The 20529-nt window shown below is 54.9% G+C and overlaps 1 protein-coding gene across 1 annotated transcript in view; it reads right to left on the reverse strand.

Annotated features, from left to right (window-relative positions):
• Positions 1-407: 407 nt before the first annotated feature.
• The window catches only part of RBM33 (RNA binding motif protein 33), a 96164-nt gene continuing 76042 nt past the window's right edge, over positions 408-20529 (reverse strand). Inside the window, 4 exon segments of the mRNA XM_039837281.1 lie at positions 408-3007; positions 3305-3393; positions 9220-9408; positions 11590-11796. Of these exon segments, the coding sequence (XP_039693215.1) occupies positions 2959-3007; positions 3305-3393; positions 9220-9408; positions 11590-11796 (534 nt within the window). The 3' untranslated portion in view covers positions 408-2958.

Genomic DNA, 20529 nt, shown 5'->3' on the forward strand with positions numbered 1-20529 from the left:
CAACCCAGATTCAGAGCAGTTTTGGTGCAGCCCCTCCCCCGGCCCCTCTCACCCTGTCCCCTCCCCTCCCCTCCCCGGTGAGGCCACAGGCACCTACTTAGGATGCTGCCTGTCCAGAAGAGGGACCCTCAACATCTCTTTCAGAAAAAAGAGACGAGATTTCTCCTTTAGAAGAATATCAGCATCATAAACAAACGTGGCCAGACCAACAGTAATGCAAGGGTATGCTCAGACAGGCAGCCGGGTGGACTGACTTTACAGCACACAATCAAAACAAGATAACGCAGAAAGAAAAAGTGACTTGGTCCCACACAGTCACCCGCTGTATTACCTTATGGGATATACTGATATTTACTGGCTTCAAGTTTCTTGAATTTGTGAACAAATAATACACAGGTCAGGATAAATGTATTGACTTACTCCCATCTTTATAAAAATCGAATATACACACGAACACGTCAACAATGATGGAACTGTATCCATTAAACTTTGATAAGACAACACAAAAAAACTAACAAGTAGCTAAGGTGTCGTTGAATTGAAAGCATTTCCAATAACACTTTAATTTGAAAAGATCTGTATTTACAGTGTGTCAAATGCCTCCGCGTCCGCGTCTCGTTTTAAATGCATGATAAATAAAGAACAAAGATAATGGTTGCGACAGATCTTGCGAGCGGTCCCAGCTCACGGCGGCCTGATCTCACTGCGAGGAGGGCACCGAAGATGGAAGCGGCACGACCTCCTACTTCTGCTTCTCTCCTTCCCTGCGGCTTCCTGCAACAAAACTGACGTCTGTCACTGGGCCGGGGCCCTAACGGGATCCGTCCCCGTGGCCGCGGCCACTGCGGCCGGCAGCCTCGGGCGCCCTCAGCAGTGCTGTAGGAGACACCTGCTCAGGGACGTGGCCGCAGAGGAAACTAGCTGGGGTGTGTGTGCAAACAGGTGCGCGCACACACGTCCCAGGCTCCCGCGTGACGCTCAGACAGCGCCAGACGCGGGCCCAGGAGCAGCCATGCGGTCTGCGTGGAGCGACGCGCCCACGCGGGACCAGCGCGTCATCGCGAACTAGAGAGGAGCAGCTGATGCCGCTGGCGCAGGCCCACGCACTCGGGTCTCAGAGCCACGGCACGCTCAGACGATTCTAGAAAGCGGCAAAAATGGGTTCAACTCATCTGATGGCACCATGAGTCCTCGCACCAAGGGAGGGCTGTCAGCCTGCCCGCCGCCCCGAGCGGGAAGCTTCGGGACTGGAGAGCCGCGGCTCCTGCACTTACCGCGTCAGCGCAGTCTGCGGACGCTGCCGGGCCCCCGTGCGTTTATGCAACGCGCCTGCGTCTGTCTGTCTACCTGTGAAGAGCGGGCAGGGACGGCCCGTGCCAAGCAGCTGGGGGTACATAGTGCCACCTCCCAAACTGGTCACGGGCGCTCTGGAGGGTGTTCTGGTGTGCCCGAGGGGTGCCTGCGTGCCCCGGAATGGAAGTCTCAGAGCGGCCGCTGGCGGCCACCTCCGCTCTCCAGGCTCACTCTCGGCACACCCAACGCCCCGCTCCAGCCCTGGTCACCTAGTTTAGAAAAGGAATACAGATGTCAACCGTGCAAACAAGATGGCCCGAGCCCGCATGGCCTGGGACTTAGCTCCTGCCGGGAGGCTGAGAGACGGCAGGGCGCCTGGCTGCACGGGGGACATCCCGGTGTCCCCTGGCTAGCCTGAGGCACCAAGGGGCAACGCGCTCCTAGTTCCCTCAATTCTACGAGTGGGTCTGACGGGACGGCCTAGGTATCAAACACAGCAGGGAGGTCCGAGGGCGCCCTGGCCACGCACGCCAGTGGCCAGTCCCTCAGAGCGACCCCAGACGGCGAGGCTCCCAGGGCCAGGGACACAGTAAGGCACTTGTTTAGTGTTTGCCCAGAGCGACTGTCACTGAGGCTGCTTTGTGGGGAGCATGGATGCCACTGAAGGAGCCGACCCGGAATCACTTAAGCAGATGTGCGGTGACACACACAACGGGCTCTGGGCTTCGCTGTCCCTCTGAGACAGCTATCCCTCACACCTCGTGCCACCGAGACGGACGTGCCAGGGTCGATGCCACCTTGCATTTAAGTCTGCTGACAGCGCATCCTCGCTCAAAATGCCTTAAAAAAAAAAAGTTAAAGCGATGACAACCAGCTTCCCAAAGAATGTCGTATGTCACAGAGCCGATGATATAAATATGCCACTTCGGACTGCATTTAAAGAGGAAAAAACCAAACAGGCCTGTTCAAGCGTTGGGCTTCCTCCGCCGGGCAGGGGTGCGGTGCACCCGCGCCTTACCGGGGAAGAGTCTAAAGGGGCTGGGCGGCCCCCTTGGGAACTAGGAGCACACAGTTGGCATTTCTAGAATCTTTACAAGAAGCAGAATCTGCCACACAACTATCACCACCCCCTCACACCTGCTTTCCAGGATATACAACTGCCAATCACAGTCACCCAAATTTTCACCTGTTTGTCCGAGAGCCCTGGGAGGGCTTTCTGAGAAGGTGACGCGCGTTGTGCCGGGCTGAGGAAGTGCGTCTAGCCTGCACTGAAGATAAGCGCAACCATTATCAAATGTTCTTTGCTGTGAAAAATACTCAGGATCCGTGACATGGACGCCCTTTCCTGAACCTACGTCACTGTGGTCGGTCACACAGCGAGACCACGAGGAACGATGTCTACATGCATTGTGAGCACTTTGGAAACAAAAGGAAACGAAAACTGTAGTTCTGAGGTGACGACAGAATCTGAAGCTAACGCCGGGCTCCGGCCGCCATGTCCCGCAGTTCGGCTCTTCCGGCGCCAACGCTGGCGGCCTGGCGCCCGGGCAACAGTTAGCAAGACTGCGCGCAGAGAGACCTCGGCTCGCGGGTCCCGCGCCGGCGGCTTCCTCGAGGACGTCCCACAGCGTGTGTGCGGTGCAAGGTCGGCCTCCCTGCCAGAGCTCACTCGACGATCAGGGCCACGTTGATGTGAGACAGATCTACCATGTGCCTGCGGGGAGCGAAAGAGACAGCGGCCCTGAGCGAGCGCGCACGCCGGCGGCCGGCTCGCCGAGGCAGAGGACGGCGGGGCGGGGCGGGGCGGTGGGTCCGCTTCGAGGAGAGCCTCGTGAGAGACACGCCACCGAGGGACGGAGACGCCAAGCCGAGCCGGGACGTCCGCCCTCCGGGCAGTGCCGGGCAGACAGGCACCGCACGCGAAGCGACAGCGACGTGGACAGAGAACGGACGGCAGACAGACAGAGGTCTTCCTAACCCCCCGACCCCGATCCGCGGAGACGCCGGCTACCTGTGGAATTTCTGCTGAAAGGCTAGCGCGTGGGCGGGCTCCTTAAACTTAGCTATGGCCTTCCGCTGCTGGGGGAGCATCTGTAAACTCTGGGGGGAGAAAAGAGAGACACGTTAATGTCACGCTGCGCACGGTGAAAGACACGGACAGACGGATACGTTAGAGTTCAGACGAAATTCAGGGCCAGGCTGACGCTGGGGTCATCGCCAACACAAACGAATTCTACCTCCCTGGCAATTCTCATCTATCCAGACGACATATGCAAAACACCGCTTCGGCAGGTCACGCCCCGGCCAGCACCACGCCCTCCGAGCCGGACACGGGCACCCTCCGCCACCCGGCCACATCGGCTGCCCGCTCTTCCCTCCGGGCCTTCTCTGAGGCCCGGTGGCGAGGAGCTCTGGAGAGTCACTTCCTGCTCTCACGCCTTCCTGTCAGGTGGTTTCCATGGAATCGAGGTTCTGAAAAGACGCTCGAGACAAACGTTTCCCGATCTCGGCGGCTACCATTCCCCGTGCGTGATGAGAAGTGAGGGCGCGGAGCCTCCCGCTCGCCATTTCCCAGGTCGTGAGATGGTAAAGCATCTGACGTAGGAAGATTCGCTTACTTCCATCTAAGGGCTTCAAACCTCCACTCGAGGAGCTACCAGTCAAGACGGCACGACCTGCGGCTACGTTCGTACGGCACAGGAAGGGCCTGGGTCTCAGTGGGCAAGAGTGAGGCGAGGGCGGCCTCCGCGCCGGCTTCCTGACCGCTCCCCGCCCGCCGTGTGGCGCCCTCTTTCCCATCGCGAGCCCTATTTTCTAGATATGGGATTAAACTGCAGAAATTGTCACTATTCGACCTATCGAAATGACAAATATTTGTGATTTCTTTGGGCGCAGAGGAAAAGATGCTTTGCACGAAAAGCCGAAAGGCTTCTTTGTGACCAGTGGATCCTGCTTTGAAAAGACGTCCTTCCACACACACCCCAGAAGCACATTTTCACATAAACGCCTAATTCACCCAGAACAGACCAAAGTTAAAATCTGTCTCAAGTCCGCACTCTGACCCCCCAGCCCCCACTTACTGACATGCGGATGGGAGAGCAAATGTATCGACTTTCACCCTCATTTACTGTCCACTTTTCCGAGATAATCTTCAGTTTCTGAGAAGAGCTGGTCGTGCTGCTGTAAATCGTGAAATGCAAGTTCACGTGCCCTTTAGTTGGCACTTCCTGTGTTCACACTCAACAGTTCGGGGCCACACGACTGAAGTGCCGTGAGACACTCCAGTCACAGTGGAAGGTGTCCGTGCTGCTGAGCGCGCGGCCCCTTGCCCGCTCGGACACATTCTCCCTCCTTCTGGAAGGAGGGCCCTGTGCGCGCCTCTGAGTGTACAGATAAGCTGGACTGGGTGGGTGGGGACACGGAACTGACTTCGCAGTCCTGAGGGCCAAGTAAACGCTGTTCCCCTCCAGCCGACCCCTCCTAGCACCTTGGGGAACTGCCCGAAGCCAAAGACAGTATTAGTTGTTTTAAACACAACTAGTAAAACTGTTTTAAAAGCAGCTCGTTTAGGGGACGGTGAGATCCCCTGGAGACCGCACAGTGACATTCGCCTCCCACGTGACGGCACCTGCAGTCCGGGTGGAGTCCGCCTCCTTCCCACGACACCTCTCGTCCATAACCACGCCGCATTTGGCCCCCGCGGGACCCCTTCATTCCATAACTCCTTCTGTACGCGGGGCACTGTCACCGCTCGCTGGCACTGGGTCACCGAGGGCAGCAAACAGTGTCCCGAAGGGGACGTCGGCAGCAGCGTCTCAGGCAGCCCCGTGTCGCACTGTCACGAAATCAGCTCTGACGCCCATGCCCCACCTGGGCCTCTGCGTCCCCGACGTCCAGGTCACCACACGTGCCCTAGGGTGCCGCGTCTCTGCTCTCACACAACCCGAAGACCTTGCACGGCCCTCCTCATCCGCACCGGCCACCGCTGGTCCCACGCGCAGCGTCCTGCACAAGCAGAACGCTGTGGGCTCCTGTGTCCTCACGCTGCCTCTCAGACGCCTCTCCTCCTGAGCCTGCCGGCAGCGGTCCCAGAGCTGGTGACAGCGCCTACCACTCGCACCCGCTCCAGCTGTACTGCAGGTCCTGTGGCTGTGCCCCAATCTCCTTTAAACCTGGTGACGTCGGTTTTCTGGCCGTCCACGTCTGACAACCCTACTGCTTTCTTTCCCAATGTCCAGAACTGCAAACCACGGAGCTGCTGTCACTCAGGATGCCAGCTCCCTCGGTGCCACCAGTAGATCTTCCCGGCCGGTCGGAGCCAGACACGGAGGAGGTGGTGTTCTCGCCGAGCCGGTCGCCCTCGGTTTCCAACGCGACCCTGCCTCCCGTGGCTGCTCAAAGGGGCTCCACCTCACTGGGTGGCCGGGACGTGCTCCGAGGCTCCGATCCCACCAGGGGAGGCAAACTTGGTGGGTCCTGAGGACGCCCCCCGCCAGCCTGAGGCAGGTGCAGGAGGACAGCCCTCTGGGAAGGAGGACACGCGCTGACGGTGGGCGCACCAGCAGGCTGCACGCGCTGTCTCGTCCTCACTGCTTAACCACACCTTCCCTCGGTGACACGTGGGGCCCCCGTGTCTTTCATTTTCCTCCCCTCCTGGCGATGCCGGCGAACGACGAGAGTTCTGGCAGCGCACGTGGTTTATGACCGTCTGATGGAGAAACCTAAACTCACGAAGGTGAAACGCCATGTCCGCAAGTCACACAGCAAGAATCAGCAGCACAGGACCTGGCCGCAGCCCCGTCGCAGAGCCCGACTCCTGCGCTGCAGCGGCTACCAGGAGGGGCCTGGGCACGCCCCTGGGACTGCTGGGACAAGGACCGCGGATGGCGACAGAGTGGGAATGCAGTGCGGGGCACCAGCAGGCACCAGCGTCTGCTGCTGTTGTTGGTGGCAGTGGTGGCTTTTCAGTGCAGTGACGATCACAGCAGGAAACGGTGATTACAAACTTCACACTCCGGTGAGGAAACCGCTTTTCGGTTTTACACTGTGGTGTTTCATTCATTACAGAACCACCCATTTTTCTTAACATAATTCTGGGCAAAACCCAACAATTAGGAAAACAAAGATAATAAAGCGCAGGGGCCTCGGAAGTTACTTCCTGGTCTAAGGGTTAACCTGGCTTCAGTCTTCCAGGATGGAGCAGGAGGTGAGGGTCACTCCCCAGAGGCCACTCTGGTGGGAACGTGCCACTCGATAGCACTTGGGCACGTGCTCATCTGTCCGTGAGCCCACATGCCCCACCGGAAGCCGGCTTCCTGCACCCCCCACCCCCCGCTTCCCATCCGCCCACAGAGCGAGGTGCCAGCCGCATGATCCCGCGTGCTGCTGGTGAGAACCACGTGGGTCTCATTCCTACCGCGCCGAGATTCTAAAACATGCTTCTGTACTTGAGTCATTTCTCCCATCCACTTATAACACAATCTTGTCATTTTTCCTTATTCTATAAACAATGAATCTATACACAAATGCCTTTAAAATGGATTTCTAGAAAGGCGAAGGAGTACAGTTTAAGGGAATCCCAATGTGAGAGCAACATGGTCAGCGCGCTGCAGTCCACCGCCACACCGAGAAAGCCTCTGAGCCCGAAGCTGGGCTACCACAATTGTCCATAATGAAAGGGCCTGAAGACACAACAAAGGTCCTCCCTAGGCCAGACGCCACCACCTGCTATTGCAACACACGAACGCAAGGTGGCAGCACAGGCTCAAGGATCTTTTTCTTCTTCAAACCAGGAAAGCAGAGCGGGACCAGAGCCTCTGGGCACCGTCCCTTTGAAATATATTTATACTGTCCCGTTCTAAGAAGCTTTTTTTTTTTTGAAATTGACACAGTCAACATCATTCTACGACTGCAGGAGCTTGGCAGGCCGGTACGGCTCTGTGAAATCAAGAACCTTCGCACTTTGAGAGTGCAGTGTTTAAATGTCTACGCCCCCATTCAGAAGCATCCCGTGGGACCGAGACTGGCGAGAAACGAGAGCACACTGCTTTGTTCCCAGGGCAGACAGACAGGCCCTTGCGGAAGCACTAAATTCACTGCTCCACAGGGACTTTTACGGTGGCATGTGGGACCGACCCTCCACTTCATTTTAAGGGTAACTGATGTAACCTAGAAAACGTCTTTCTCGTTTTCCTATCTCTCTCTTTCTAATTAAAACAAGCCATTAAATAACCCAGCATTTTTCTGCTCAGATTCACTTGCCCTCCAATTTTATTTGTAACAGTGATCTCTAACCCTTCTTCAGAACAGGGGGGGAAAAAAAGCAAATGGGAAGAAAAAAGGTCATCCCAGAGATCTGTAACTCCAAAATGCAAAATTCGATTTTGAAGATGGATGAGACCAAGGTGGGGTGGTTTAGCAATGGCTCCAAGCCCGTTTCTGCAATGCAGCCACTGTGTACCTCCCTCAGCCAGGGCCACGGAGAGTGAATGGCACTGCCAATTCAGACACGAACCCTGAAAAGCGTCACGCGCCAGGGTGTGCACGAGAGGTGTCAGGAGTACACACGAGGGAGCGACGCCCAGACTACTAGCAGGCCCCAGCGCCGTCATCACCCACAACAGAGAGACGCCAGGACATCGGAAAATGACACCGCCCGTCCTCGGGACTCACACTAGGCTCTGGTTTTTTAAGTCCACACTTCCTGCTGAACCGTGATCCGACCCCAAATTCTCCACCAACATTTGTCTGAGAGTCTCAGCTCAGGGCAACCACATTTTGGCGTATCTAACACTCTCTATCTTATGAATGCGTCTCATGGTCGGCTGTCTGGGAGTGATGACCCTTGAACATGGCTTCCTGTCTCTGATGCCGGAGGAACTGGCCCTGCCCCCAGCACGAGAAATCAACTCTACGAAAAACAGAAGCCGAAGCTCTTGGTTAACGTTTCACTTCTACACACACAAGGGACTCAACCCGACCATCATCTCTCTAGGGATCCGAAAGGGAGGGCGAAGTGGTGACAGGTGTTTGGAAGGGCACTCGTTCATCCGTCACTCCTCACTTTCACGATTCGCAGTAGTAGATGGAGACTTCAAACATTTTCAGTGTGCATCGCCTGCATCACCCCCCGCCTGAAAATGTTTCCCGCTCACATCGTGTGAAAAGCAGGCACTGTGCGCTACTCAGGAACCTAGAGCTTCCGTCAGTCACGTGTACAAAGCGCTCTGCACTCAGTACGACCAGACAGGGTGGGGCACTGATGGCCGCCGTGCCTGGGGGCGACACATGGCAGGAAGACCAAGAAATGGGACTGGCAACTCGCTGCTCAAGGAAAACCAGGCCAGCCGCCTCCTGGCTCATCACCCACAGGGCTCTAGTGCTGGACGGATCAGGGACCTCCGCGGAGGCCTGCTGCATGACGGACAGGAGAGCCAGCTGGAGGCGGCTCGGCCAGATCTTTAAGCACTCAGAATTAGCCTCTCGAGAAACTGACACCGAAATACAGTTCGCAGTATTTCTTTCACATTGTAAAATCAAATCCAAGTTCCACAGTGGTCAGCATGGGAGGCTGTTTCCAGAAATTAGGACCAAGAGGCTGAGTACTTCCAAACTTCAAAATTATCACCAACGAAACAAGGCTGACATGGGAGAAAACCTGTGTGTTCGGGTACGTATGCGAACTGTAAGATAACGTGAGGGTTTCAAAGGAAAATCTGTGCAGTTAGAATAATTATATCGTAAAGTTTCTAACTGAGGTTCTGAAAATTTCCAAATAATCCAACTCTGGGGCAAAAGCTCAGACAGCAAGTGTGCACAGTAGGTAAAGCACCTGTCTTTCTTCTCACTGTGTTGCTTTAACACGCGGTGACCGACAAAGGGGCGTGAGGTGGGAAGCGGCCGCGCCGCGGGGAGCCGGGCGCCTACCTGAATGGGCCCCACCGACGTGAGCAGGCTCTTCAGCTGGACGTCGGTGGTGGACGACGACAGGCCTTCGACAGACACGACGCAGGGCTGCGGCTTGCACTCCACCACCCGCAGGTTCTGCTTGTTCGGCATCGGGCGCCCGCGGCCCATCGGCCCTGCCGCGCCCCGGCCTCTCCCGTGCATGAGGACCTGCCGACGACAAGAGAACCTGCTGGATGAGCACGCTTTGGGGCTTTTCACGAGTAAGACCTAAAAGTGAGCAGGTAACTTGGAAGCCAGGAGCTACGGCATTCACTGCGGCTCTGCATCAGAGAAGTGCCTGGCAGGCGTGGGAGGGAGAGGGAGACCCGAGCCGGGCGCCGCGTCCCCCCGCTCCGAGGAGCAGCAGCAGGACCGCGAGGTCCACACACCTGCCGCAAGCAGCATGGGGCGGGGCCTCACGGCCCAGAGCCCGGATCTCTCCCTCCGTGCTCCAGGCCCACCCAGTGGGGATGGGTGAACTGTCTGTGGTGCTGCCCACAGCCACCGCAGTCCCCACGGGCCACCGCATCACAGACCAAACTCATTCTGTGAGAACGTGCACTGGCCGCCCGCGAACCGAAAAGGCAGATTCTGCAACAAATCGCATTCATCTGCAGAGCTTTCAACGTAAAAACCAAAAACCCAGCCCTCTGAAATCATGACATCACTGATCTAAGCTGGGGCCCAGACCTCAGAACTTTTAAAAGCTGCCCAGGGTCCAAAATCGCTGTTGAAGAAGAAGGCACAGTCTATCTTCCTGGTACTTTCTAAGTAGAAAATCAGATAAAGCGCCAATGCCAAGCCCTTTCTCTAAAACAAAACTCGTCCGGCGTAGGGAACGTGGCCAGCGGGGTGGTACGAAGCGGCGCCAGGCTGCCAGGGGCCAGGCTGCCCTCACGTCCTGCCCAGGTTCGGCCCTGGAGTGTGGGTAGAAATGGACAAAAAAAGGACCGCCCATTCTATCTCAGAAACGGGCAGAGAGGGAGGTGGATGGGAGTCAGAATGGGACCTTAGGACACGAAGGGGCACCGCCAAAGGGACAAACAAAACCGTAACGTTTCTCAACACTCTGCAGAAGGCAACGAAATTACTCCTGTGAAGGGTTTCTGGACAGTGGGACGCGTATTTCAAGTTACACCTGCAAATACACGTCAAAGCTGCAAGGGGCACCGGCGGAAACCAGGGGTGAACAGGAATCCCTGTGTTGTGTTCTGAATTGTGTTCTGGCCGTTCCTGACAACTCTGATAAAGGCGTCCTTTGCCGGATGCGTCTGCTTAGAGCCCCATCTGCAGAGGGTCCCTGACCGTCCTCCGTCACAGGAGAGCAGACTGAGGTGACGACGAGGAAACCCGGGAGCTTCATTTATGCATGTAGCAGAAGCGGGCGTGGTGGGGGGGACTGTATTTTTCTAAGGTCGTTCTCGTAATACATCCAGGGACAACACCTGACTCAAGAAAATCTGGACTGAAACAATCTAAAGACTACACTGAAGGTACGACTTACTGTGTCTGTGCGCCCGTCTCCTGCTGTAAACATGGAACAATCCTATTCGCCTTATATCATGAAGTATTTACGAGCTAATACATTCGAAGTAATTTAAACACTTCATTGACACCACTGCTTAGTGTTACCAGCAAGACAAGCAGGTAGGATGAGTGAGTGGACTCCAGAGCATTCTACAAGAAAATCAAGGCAGGTATTCTGCCTCTCTCCCTCCCTTGCGTAGCTTCATCAGACAAGGGGCGTCCGGCTTCTACACGAAGAGGGGACCTCAAGGTCAGGCAGAGAGGGGAAGGCTTTGGGGGAGTTACTGAGATGCCGTCGCTAGGGGAAGGGAAGGGGCGCTCCGCCCCCAGGGTGAGCGGACAAGGCGGCCACGCCTCTGCTAGGGAAGAACTTACACTCGGCCCCCTGACAGGACGGCTGCGCCCCAGCAGGGGTGTGGGGTGCCCGCGCCCCGCCTGGCAGGCTGAGCTGGAGAAGAAAGTGCCACGCACTCCACGGGGCGAGGGAAGGGGGACCACCAGGGTCAGAGCCGCTTTCTCGGGTAGGGCACTTCGCCCCCAAACGCCTGGGGGCCCCGCCTGCCTGCTGGGGTACCAGAAGGGAACGGACAAGCCGACACCTGGTCCCCCCACTACAGAGTCTGGAGAACCAGCGGGCGGGGCTGTCTCAGGAGCACCGCGTGCTGGGCGGTGGGCGATGTCCCAGGTGATGTACCACGAGGTCACGAGAGGAAGCCGAGGCAACGAAGGCCCCTTCATTCACATGTCTGAGCATCCCTACTGTGCGCCATCCAAGCCCAAGTTGGCTGCACGGCCTGGGCGCGGGCTCGGGGACAGGCGTACCTTCTTGGCCGGGTGGAGTCCCTGGATGCTCTTGATGCCGGGCGGGCCTGCTGGGTGCATGTGAGCCCCCACCGGCAGGTGCTGCGGCTGCTGAAGGGCCCCCTTGGTCAGCGTCACCTTGCGGACGGGCTGCTGCCTCACTTCCGGGGGCTGGGGGAGCCGCTGGGGCTGGCCCTCAGGGTGAAAAAAGCCATCGCTCTCTCCTCCCTGCTGAAAGAACAGGCAGCGGCTGGTTAGTCTCCCTCCGCACAGCCAGACGACCCTCCCGGCGGCCGTCAGTTTCGGTGGGGGCAGAACACCAGCAAACGCGGGAAGACCAAACCTGTCATTTCGCCAGGGCCACTGGGAAAGTTCTCATTTGACAGCATTTGGGTTTCGATAACATTTTTGAAATTTCAGACACTAAGTTCTTTGACTACTGTACTCACGCGAGGTCTAAATTAAAGTGAATGCTGTTTAAGTTCAGCAAAATACTGCTGAACTTTAAAAATACTTCTCACTTAACACGTGTTTCCCATTTGCACGAGCGAGTTTGTCAGAATCTGCGAGTTCACGCAAGCAGCGTTTTAAACCTTTAGCTCCTATTCAGAGCTAACATAAACGTGCCATCGTCCCAACGCACGCGGTCCCCGGCCGTGGTGCGTGTCCCAGCCCCCGCTTCCTCTGCGGACACTTCACTGAACACGCCACTCTGGCCCAGCGCTACAGGTGGGGAGCACCCAGTCGCCCTTCCTCCCGCGATCTGAGTCGCAAGTGCCATCCGCAACCACTGTCATCGATTTCAGGGGAGGGACTCAGATGTTCTAGCAAGAGCTTTACAAAACTGGAAATGCAGCCTTTGGGTTTTACTAACGTTCCCCTCGTTCCTTGACCTTAAAAACTGCTCATCAATTAGGAAGCAAGTGCACATCCAAGCTGCACGCCTACGCTCATGACACTGCCAGGTGGCACCTGCCTCCAGATGTGTTAAGTGTGGCGTCTTGCAACAAGGAGCTAGCTGGTGGCCAGGAAAGGAAGCGTGGCTAGCAAGGAAGTCAGACCTCGCCCTGCTAAACTCTGTCACCCTAACAGAAATGGATGCTTGAACGTGAAAAGCAGATTCAGACTTTTACCAGCAGCATCTGCCCCTGGCATAAAGGGCAGAGGTCAGTAACCTTCCTCTGCAGACTGCTCGGCCACACTTATCTCCCAGAGGAGCCCGGCCAATCGGCTCAGGAGCAGCCCGGGTATTTCCGGTCTCTCTCTCCCCTCTGAACCCGTCTTCTGGAGACAGTTTAATGGAACCAGGGGAAAGGTAAGGGGCTGGCGCCAGAGGGGTGTAGATAAGATGTTTGCAAAAACTGCCCAAACCAATGGGACCTAAGGGGAAAAGATGAGATTAAAAATGGCACACGGGATGAGACTTCTGGCTATGGAAGCATGGAGAGACAGTCAAATCCCTTCTCCTCAAAATAAGCACGGAACTGGACAAAACCACCCAAAACAAGCATTTCGGAACTCCGGACACTGGCACAGGTGGAGCTAGAAACGGAGCCGCATCCATTCCTGAGCGGACGGAGCAGTTTTCTCAGGGTGGGTCGGGGAGGAAAACCCAGAAGGCCGACCTGAAGCGCCCGCAACACCGTTAGCAGGAGCGGCAAGCTCGGCGGAGGGCATGAGGGACGCAACGCCCACAAACCTGCTGGCCCCGGGCTCCGTCCTGTCTGGTACGACACTCGACCAGCCAGAAATCCGAGAAACTTAATGAGGAAACCCTGGCGCTGAAAGAGCTACTGAGGGCACAGGTGAGCCCTCGCCATGCAGCTGGCAGGGCCCCAGGGGCTGGCAGGAGATGAGAGCCCAGGTTCCTGCCTGAAAGGCTGACCGCTAAGCTGTGCAGCAACAGGGGTGACCCCTCGGAGACCAGGCTAAGAAATAAGAATAAAATATCGAACAAAAATGTTTTGAACTGAATGAAAATGGAAATACAACCCATCAAATCTAGGAGATACAAGTAAAGCGGTTACATCAAAGGAAAAGAGATCTCAACTCCATAACTTGAGTTTTTACCTCAAGAAGCTATGGGAAAAAAATCAAACCCAAAATAGAAAGACATGATAAGCTCACAGGGAAAGGCAATGAATGACAAAGTATACAGAAAAACAATAGAGGAGAAAAAATCAATAAAACCAAAAGTTGGATTTTTGAGATCGAGAATATTAATAACCCTTTAAACTAGTCAAGAAAAAAGGAGAGAAAACACAAATGACCAAAATCAAAAATAGAAAAGGGATTGTAAGTAACACTATAAAAGTTAAAAGGATATTCTGAACAACTTTACACCAACAAATTACGCAATTTAGATGAAATGGACAAATTCCATAAAAGATGCAAGATACCAAAACTGATTCAAGAAGAAACAATCTGAAAATCTAAGACACTGAATTGATCATTAAAAACCTCCCACAAAGAAAAACCCGGGCCCAAACAGATTGGCTGGTGGATCCATCAACTATTTAAGGAAAAAAGATTACCAATGTTACAGTCTCTTCCAGAAAACAGAGAACTTCCCCACTCCCTCCTCGAAGCTGGTATTACGCTGATACCGAAGCCAGACAAAGACCTCAGAAGAAAAGAAAGACACAAAGAATATCCTTCAGGGACACACGTGAAAGAACCCTACCAAAATACCAGCACACTGATTCAGCAGCACAGAGAGTGGATCCTGTGCCAGGACCAAGCAGGCTGACCCCGGCATGCGAGGCTGGTTCAACACTGGAAATCCATCAACGCGGCGGAGACCACATTCAGAGGGGGAAGAAACACAGTGCAGGGACAGCACGCGTCAGAAAGACACTCAGCAGACCAGGGCCAGAGGGGCTGCGTCAGCCTGCTAAAGGCCCCTACTAAGCACTGACAGCTCACACCCGACCTCGTGGTGCCCGGCCGAGTGCTCTTTCCTAGGGACCAATCCCATTTGAATCAGCTCAGACCAGTCCGCACATCCCTCACCGGGGAGCTTCTGGATGCCAGTGACCCCGGGCTCTAACCCAGAGCCGGGACCCGGGCACAGCATGTTCTAAGGCTCTTCGGTGATGGTGGTGTCCAGCCAGGGCTGCAGACGGCTGACCCAAGAGGGTCTCCCAAAGTTCTGTGACTCTGCCTCTACGATGTGCGTCATTACTGCCTGAAGTGTGCTTTTGCCGGGAGTCCTTTCTACTTGATGGAAGGACACCCCAAATGAGCACGTGAGCACCGTGGAGAGGCAGGCGGTGTGCAGGGCCGTGACCCACGGAAGCAGAGAGGCTGCGCTTTGTGCTCCCTGGACCTCCTCCATGGGTTCTTGCAGCCAGGCTGGGAGCAGGCGCCCTGTCGGGCAGGGAGGGCCTGTTCTAAATGCACAACTTTCCAAAGTCTTTAACCTTAAGAAGTGATGAGAACACTCTAGTTTCCTGTCTGCCAAAAATTTTCTACACTAAAAAGCTGAAAAACTGCAAGGACATATACCACAGATCCCCAATTTTCTTAGGAGCCAGTGAGCCACCATTTGTTAATTCGTCTAAAACCTTACTGAAACCATGTTAGTACAAGACTCATAAATTTACCATGCAAGTGTTAAGTGACACTGGCCTTGAAAACACCTTTTTCAGACAGGCTGGCACGTCATACTGGCCCACGGAGCACTCCACACGGCTCCGCTGCACGGCGGTCTGACTGGTCCCCACCTTCACTAATGCGGGCACATGGACAGGCCGTGTGTGCGTGGCTCTCCGGGGAAGTCTGCTTCATACAGTTAGGGGCTCTAAGGAAACTCCCGTGACGCTTCTCTTTCCAGGTCAAAGTTCAAGTGTACCGAACACACGTGATTCCGTAGAGCACACGTGATTCCGTAGACGTCTGCAGAAGCCAGTGGTTTGGACCCCAGGAAGTCTGTCTTATTCACCAAGCCAAAATTTCTGCTCATAGACAGCACTGAAATAGTTACTGAATAAACCAATCAGTAGTAGATTATACTTCAAAAAACTGAGTAGTTCTAAGTGTGCTATAAAAAAGGATTGTAGCATCAAGATACTAGGTTATAGCCACTGTCAATTAATAAACACATTATTTACTAAATGCTACGATGACAGTAAAAAGGCCTGCCTTCGGGTCGGCAATACAATTATGTGCATCAGAAAACACGCCTGGCAGAAACAGATAATCAGCTGGTATATGTGGCCTAAAAAGAACTATGTCCGTATAAACAACGGACAAGAGAGTATTTCGTAATTTCTTTCATTAGCGATCCAAAGCTAAAATCAAGATGATCTACAGAGCAAACTTTAATTATAAAAGCTTGTACCAAAAGTAGGATATTATTATTGGACTATTTTAAGGTACACAATGTGTATAAATATTTGGGTGATAAAAATGTAACACTGTGGTGATCAGATGATTTCTAAACCGGGAAATGAAAACGGAAATGTTTAGTTAATAAAAATTCTCTTCACTGTTGTTTGGGATAAGAGACTGTCATCGACTTACGTCTGACCATAATAACGTCAGATGTGAATTCTGAAAAAAGTTCTAAATTTTTCTTCTCCTTTCAAGAAAAGTTGACTTGTTTTCAGAGGCTTGGTCCCCATTTAATATTCAGAAATACAGGCATCACAAAAAGCCTCTCCACTTCGGCCTTCAAAGAGATCGCCTGAGAAGAAATGAGGGCTCACGTCGGTGACAGCTGTGTGGAGCTGGGCCCCCTCGCCCACCGCTGTCTCCAGCGCCCAAGCTCACGCGCATGGCATCGGGCCTCTCTCCACTGCTCCCTGCGTGGGAGGCGCCCCCGCCGGGCCTGCTCACTCGAGGCAGCGGCCTGAACCAGCACCGCAATCCTCAGCGTCCCCAGGCCACGTACTGCTTTATTTGTGGGCACAGCAGTAATCGCCACTATGCTTCCAGCGTGGTCACGGCTTACCACGGCGTCCTCAGAACAGAGGACGGAATCAGGTGCAGGGCAGGGGGATGACAAAGTCCCGCTGAGTCAACGAGGGACACAGACGGGATGTGTCAGGCAGGGGCTGTGAGGACGACAGCCTCGCTCCTGTCCGCCGCTTCTCGGGAAGTGAGAGCGAGCCCGGGGCAAGCTCTGCAGTCGGCTACGGTCAAGATGACGTCCACCCCGCACGGCGAGAGCGGGCCCCCCATCCCACACTCGGCAGGCGTGGAGAGAGACAGACAGAGAAGGGACTAACCGCCATCCGATTCGGGTAACTAGAATGCCGGGCTTTGTTTTGTGGAAAACCGCACGGAGCGTGCGGGGCTTAAATAAAACAGGAAGTGATGTCATTTCATAAGAAAGTCAAAGTTCGACTTTGTTTCCACCTAAGAAAGTAATTACTCTCTTTCAAATTAGCACAATGAAAAACTAATTCTTGAGAGGAACTGTATTTAAATTCCAGGGATATTCTGGTTAACACTAGGAAAGAGTCAAAAACTATTCACCACGAGGCTGTGGCCGGGCACGTATTCTTACACCCACGGTCACACACAGACGAAAGGTGAATGAGAACCACGCCAAACTCCAAACTGAAGCCCCCTGTTTACTTAGGGGTCTTCAAACAATTTAAGCACGTAGTTACAGAATCGAAAGAGATCCTAAAATGGTTAGTACTTAGTTATGTAAATTCAAAAATACTATCGATTCAAATTAAGAATTTTAGAAACCTGTTACCTTAACATAAGGAAATAACTGGTCATCTGCGGACGGCAGATTACGTTCTATTCCAAAAAAGTAAGTTCACTCTGAAAGTGAATCTCTCTAGGGCGGCAAGAGTTCACTAAATTCCTTATACAGCAGTGCGTTTAGATACGATTTTAAATATCTTTCACTTCCTCCAGAAGAGACGAGAAGAAAGAAAGTTTGACCTATCTTAGACCAGACCGGAAATATTTTGTTGTTGGTTTTTTCCATAAACGATTATCTTTTAAAGAAAACTATAAGATGTACGTTTAGAGCAGTTTGTCTTAAATGTAAGACGCACTACCTGAAATAAGTAAGCTTAGGGAATACTTTTTATCAGCTTAATCATAACAAAAAAAAATGTGGTTTGCAGCCACCAACGTTAGCAGGACAAATATATTTATAATGAACGGTTTAAACGTACAGATAAAAAGGCCCATCGATACTGTCAGGGCATCTTGCAATTTGACAGATCAAATCTTATTTTCATTCTTAAACCCCATGAAGAAGTGATATCACTGACTCGCATTCACTAGTGAGCAAATTGATTAATCCCTCTCTATAGAAATCTCAACTCTTGATTACACCTATCAGACGCTAAGCAGCATTATTCTAGAGTGACAACACTTGACAAATTCCCCAACCATTTTTCTCAGCCTTTGTGGCCCTGCTAGCTTGTATTAACCCTGATGAAAAATTAATTTTCCTTATCTTCTTCTAAACCCCAAAATCCAAATCCGCCAAACTGGCAACTCTTTCTGTAAAGGTATTATGAAAACCTCTGAAAGATTAATTGCATGTCTTCAGGTGACATTAAATTAATTTCTGTACTCATGACAGACATTTGATACTCCGCACTGAGAGGACAGATAACATTGTCAGGACACACAGAAGGACAGTGGTTAGGGTCCCGGGGAGGCCTCTCAGGAATTCTCTTCCGATAAGGCCTACTTCCCTGTCACGGCGACGCGCGGGCCTCATGGGCCGGGCCTCACGGAGCGGGTCCCCATTACGGGCAACAATGCCGGGCCGGCCCCGTCATCTTCACAGGGCTCGCTCGAAACCTGGGCGATGAGTGACGGGCGTGCGAGGCCGAGTCCCTAAGCACAAACACGTCCCCGGCTGTGCTCCATCCTCGCTGGAGGAGAGGGAAGGGGGCGGGCGAACGCTGTCGGCCAGGCGCGGGGTCGACCCCCTCGCCGAACGCTGCGGCGTGGGGAGGACGCTGCCCCGTCGCGGGGCCCACCTGCTCCCTGCGTGAACCAGCCTCCGTGTGGCGAGCTCGCCAAACGGGTAAGCGAGGCAGGTCTGAAGCGCCCCGCAACACGCGGGGATCAGGCCACGCTGCAACGGAGCCCCCGGCTGGACGGAGAGCCCCGGCTGGCAGGCACACTGAGCTTGACAGCCCGGCGACAGCGTGGCACGGCTACCCATGCGCTCGCTCCTACCACCCTCCCTCTCGAGAGTCAGCGGCTTGGGCAGAGCCTGCGGAAGCCAAACCTGCTGGCCTGTGGAGAAACAGGGCAAAGCCCTGGGCCGCAGAGGGGGCTGCTGCCCTGGCTCTCGACATCCACAGTGCCACCCTGGTCTGAACCACAAGGCTGCGGGGTGGCGCCTCTGCCCGCGGCCTCCCCAGGCGACTCCCAGCTCCCGCTCCTCCAGCGGGAGCCCCCACCCAACGGTGAGTCTGACCTGGCTAAGGGTGGCCGGTGGGCAGGCAGAAGGTGGAGGTCAGGCTATCCCTGGGGGACCCCCAGCAGCCCACCCTATAGCCCCCCGACTGCTGGACTTCCTATCGAGTTGTCCTTTACCACCTCGTGTCCCGGCCCCTCCTTCCCGGCCCTCTCGCGTGGCCCTCGCCCTCCCGTGAGGACACTGGCCGTGCCCTCTGCCACGGGAGCCTCGCACATGCTCTCCCCTCGGCTGAGGTGCTCTGTCACTGCCCGCCCACCCAGTCACTTCGTCAGGTGTCCCTATTGCATACTCCGACACCCACGCTGTCCGCTTGCATCTGCAACAGGGACACGCCCGACGGTGACACTCCTGGGGCCGGCACGCTGCTGGCTTTCCGAGGCGCTGCTCTTTCCTTGCGGCCGCACACAGAGCCCCTCAGCCCCAGTCAGGTCAGCTGTGACCACGTCCGCCCCCGCTGCCCTCCCCATACACGCTGGCACCAACACACGACCCGCACCCCGTGAGTTACGGGGAAGTGACACCGCCCGCTAGCTGTCGATATGGCTTGCTAAACGCACAACAAACAAGACCAGACCCGAAGCACGACTCCAGATGCATCCTGTGTGTGCCAAGGGCACCTCCGCCCCTGCCGTGGAGATCAGGCGAGCCCCGGAGACATGGGCCCTCCCCGCCAGCCGTTCTGGACCTCAGTCCTTGCCCAAAAACATGCCTTCGCTCGCCCTGGCCCACGGAGAGCCTCATCTGTAATATTTAATGTGTAGTCCTCTTGGAATTCCCACATGACTATCGTTCAAAAAATGAAAATACAGCAAACTGCGTTTTCTAGTCACGTCAATGACCTATTTCAAGAAACGGAACATACGGTAGAATCCAACCGATGCGGGCAGTCTCCGCCGGGTTCGTTTTTCTTTGAAATTCACTGCAGACGGACTGGCCACGGCTGAGAGGGCCCAGAAGCAGTGACACCCGTGAGCAAGCCGGGGCGCTCCCAGCGCGTCGAGGCAGGACTGGCTGCGAGCCTAGGCCGAAAGCCACGAGGAAAACCCGAACACCCTGTGCCAGAGAGTAAGGCGTGTCCAAAGGCCGCTGGAGACACATCCGAGGGCAGCGCCAGCGCAGCCGGGCTCTCCCGGGCCAAGGAGGGACCCTCCGAGGTCGAATGAAGAATGTGGGTAGTTCCCTGGACAGAGTAAGAATTCGAAGGCCATGCTGCTGTAAATGAACAAATGCACAAGCGAGGGAGGGGAGAGCGCGGCCCCAGGGGGAGCGTGGCGGCCACTAGACACAAAGGGAGTGCTGGCATCAGGGAGCCATCGGTGCCTCCAGGGACAGTGAACTCGGACAAGGAATGGGACGTCTGCACAGCCTCAAAGTGTCTTCCCAGAAGTACCAGCCGCCCGCGAAGGGTAAGACCAACTCTACAGTAGCAACACCTGGCGAGCACCGTCTCACTCAGGCCGTCGAAGCCCGTGAGGGACGGCCGGTGTTAGCACCTGCTGGCGGGACACACGAGGAAGACACGGCACCGTGCGGCGCCCTTCCACTTG

Source organism: Pteropus medius, unplaced genomic scaffold (assembly GCF_902729225.1).
Source record: "Pteropus medius unplaced genomic scaffold, Ma_sr-lr_union100, whole genome shotgun sequence".
Classification (NCBI taxonomy): Eukaryota; Metazoa; Chordata; class Mammalia; order Chiroptera; family Pteropodidae; genus Pteropus; species Pteropus medius.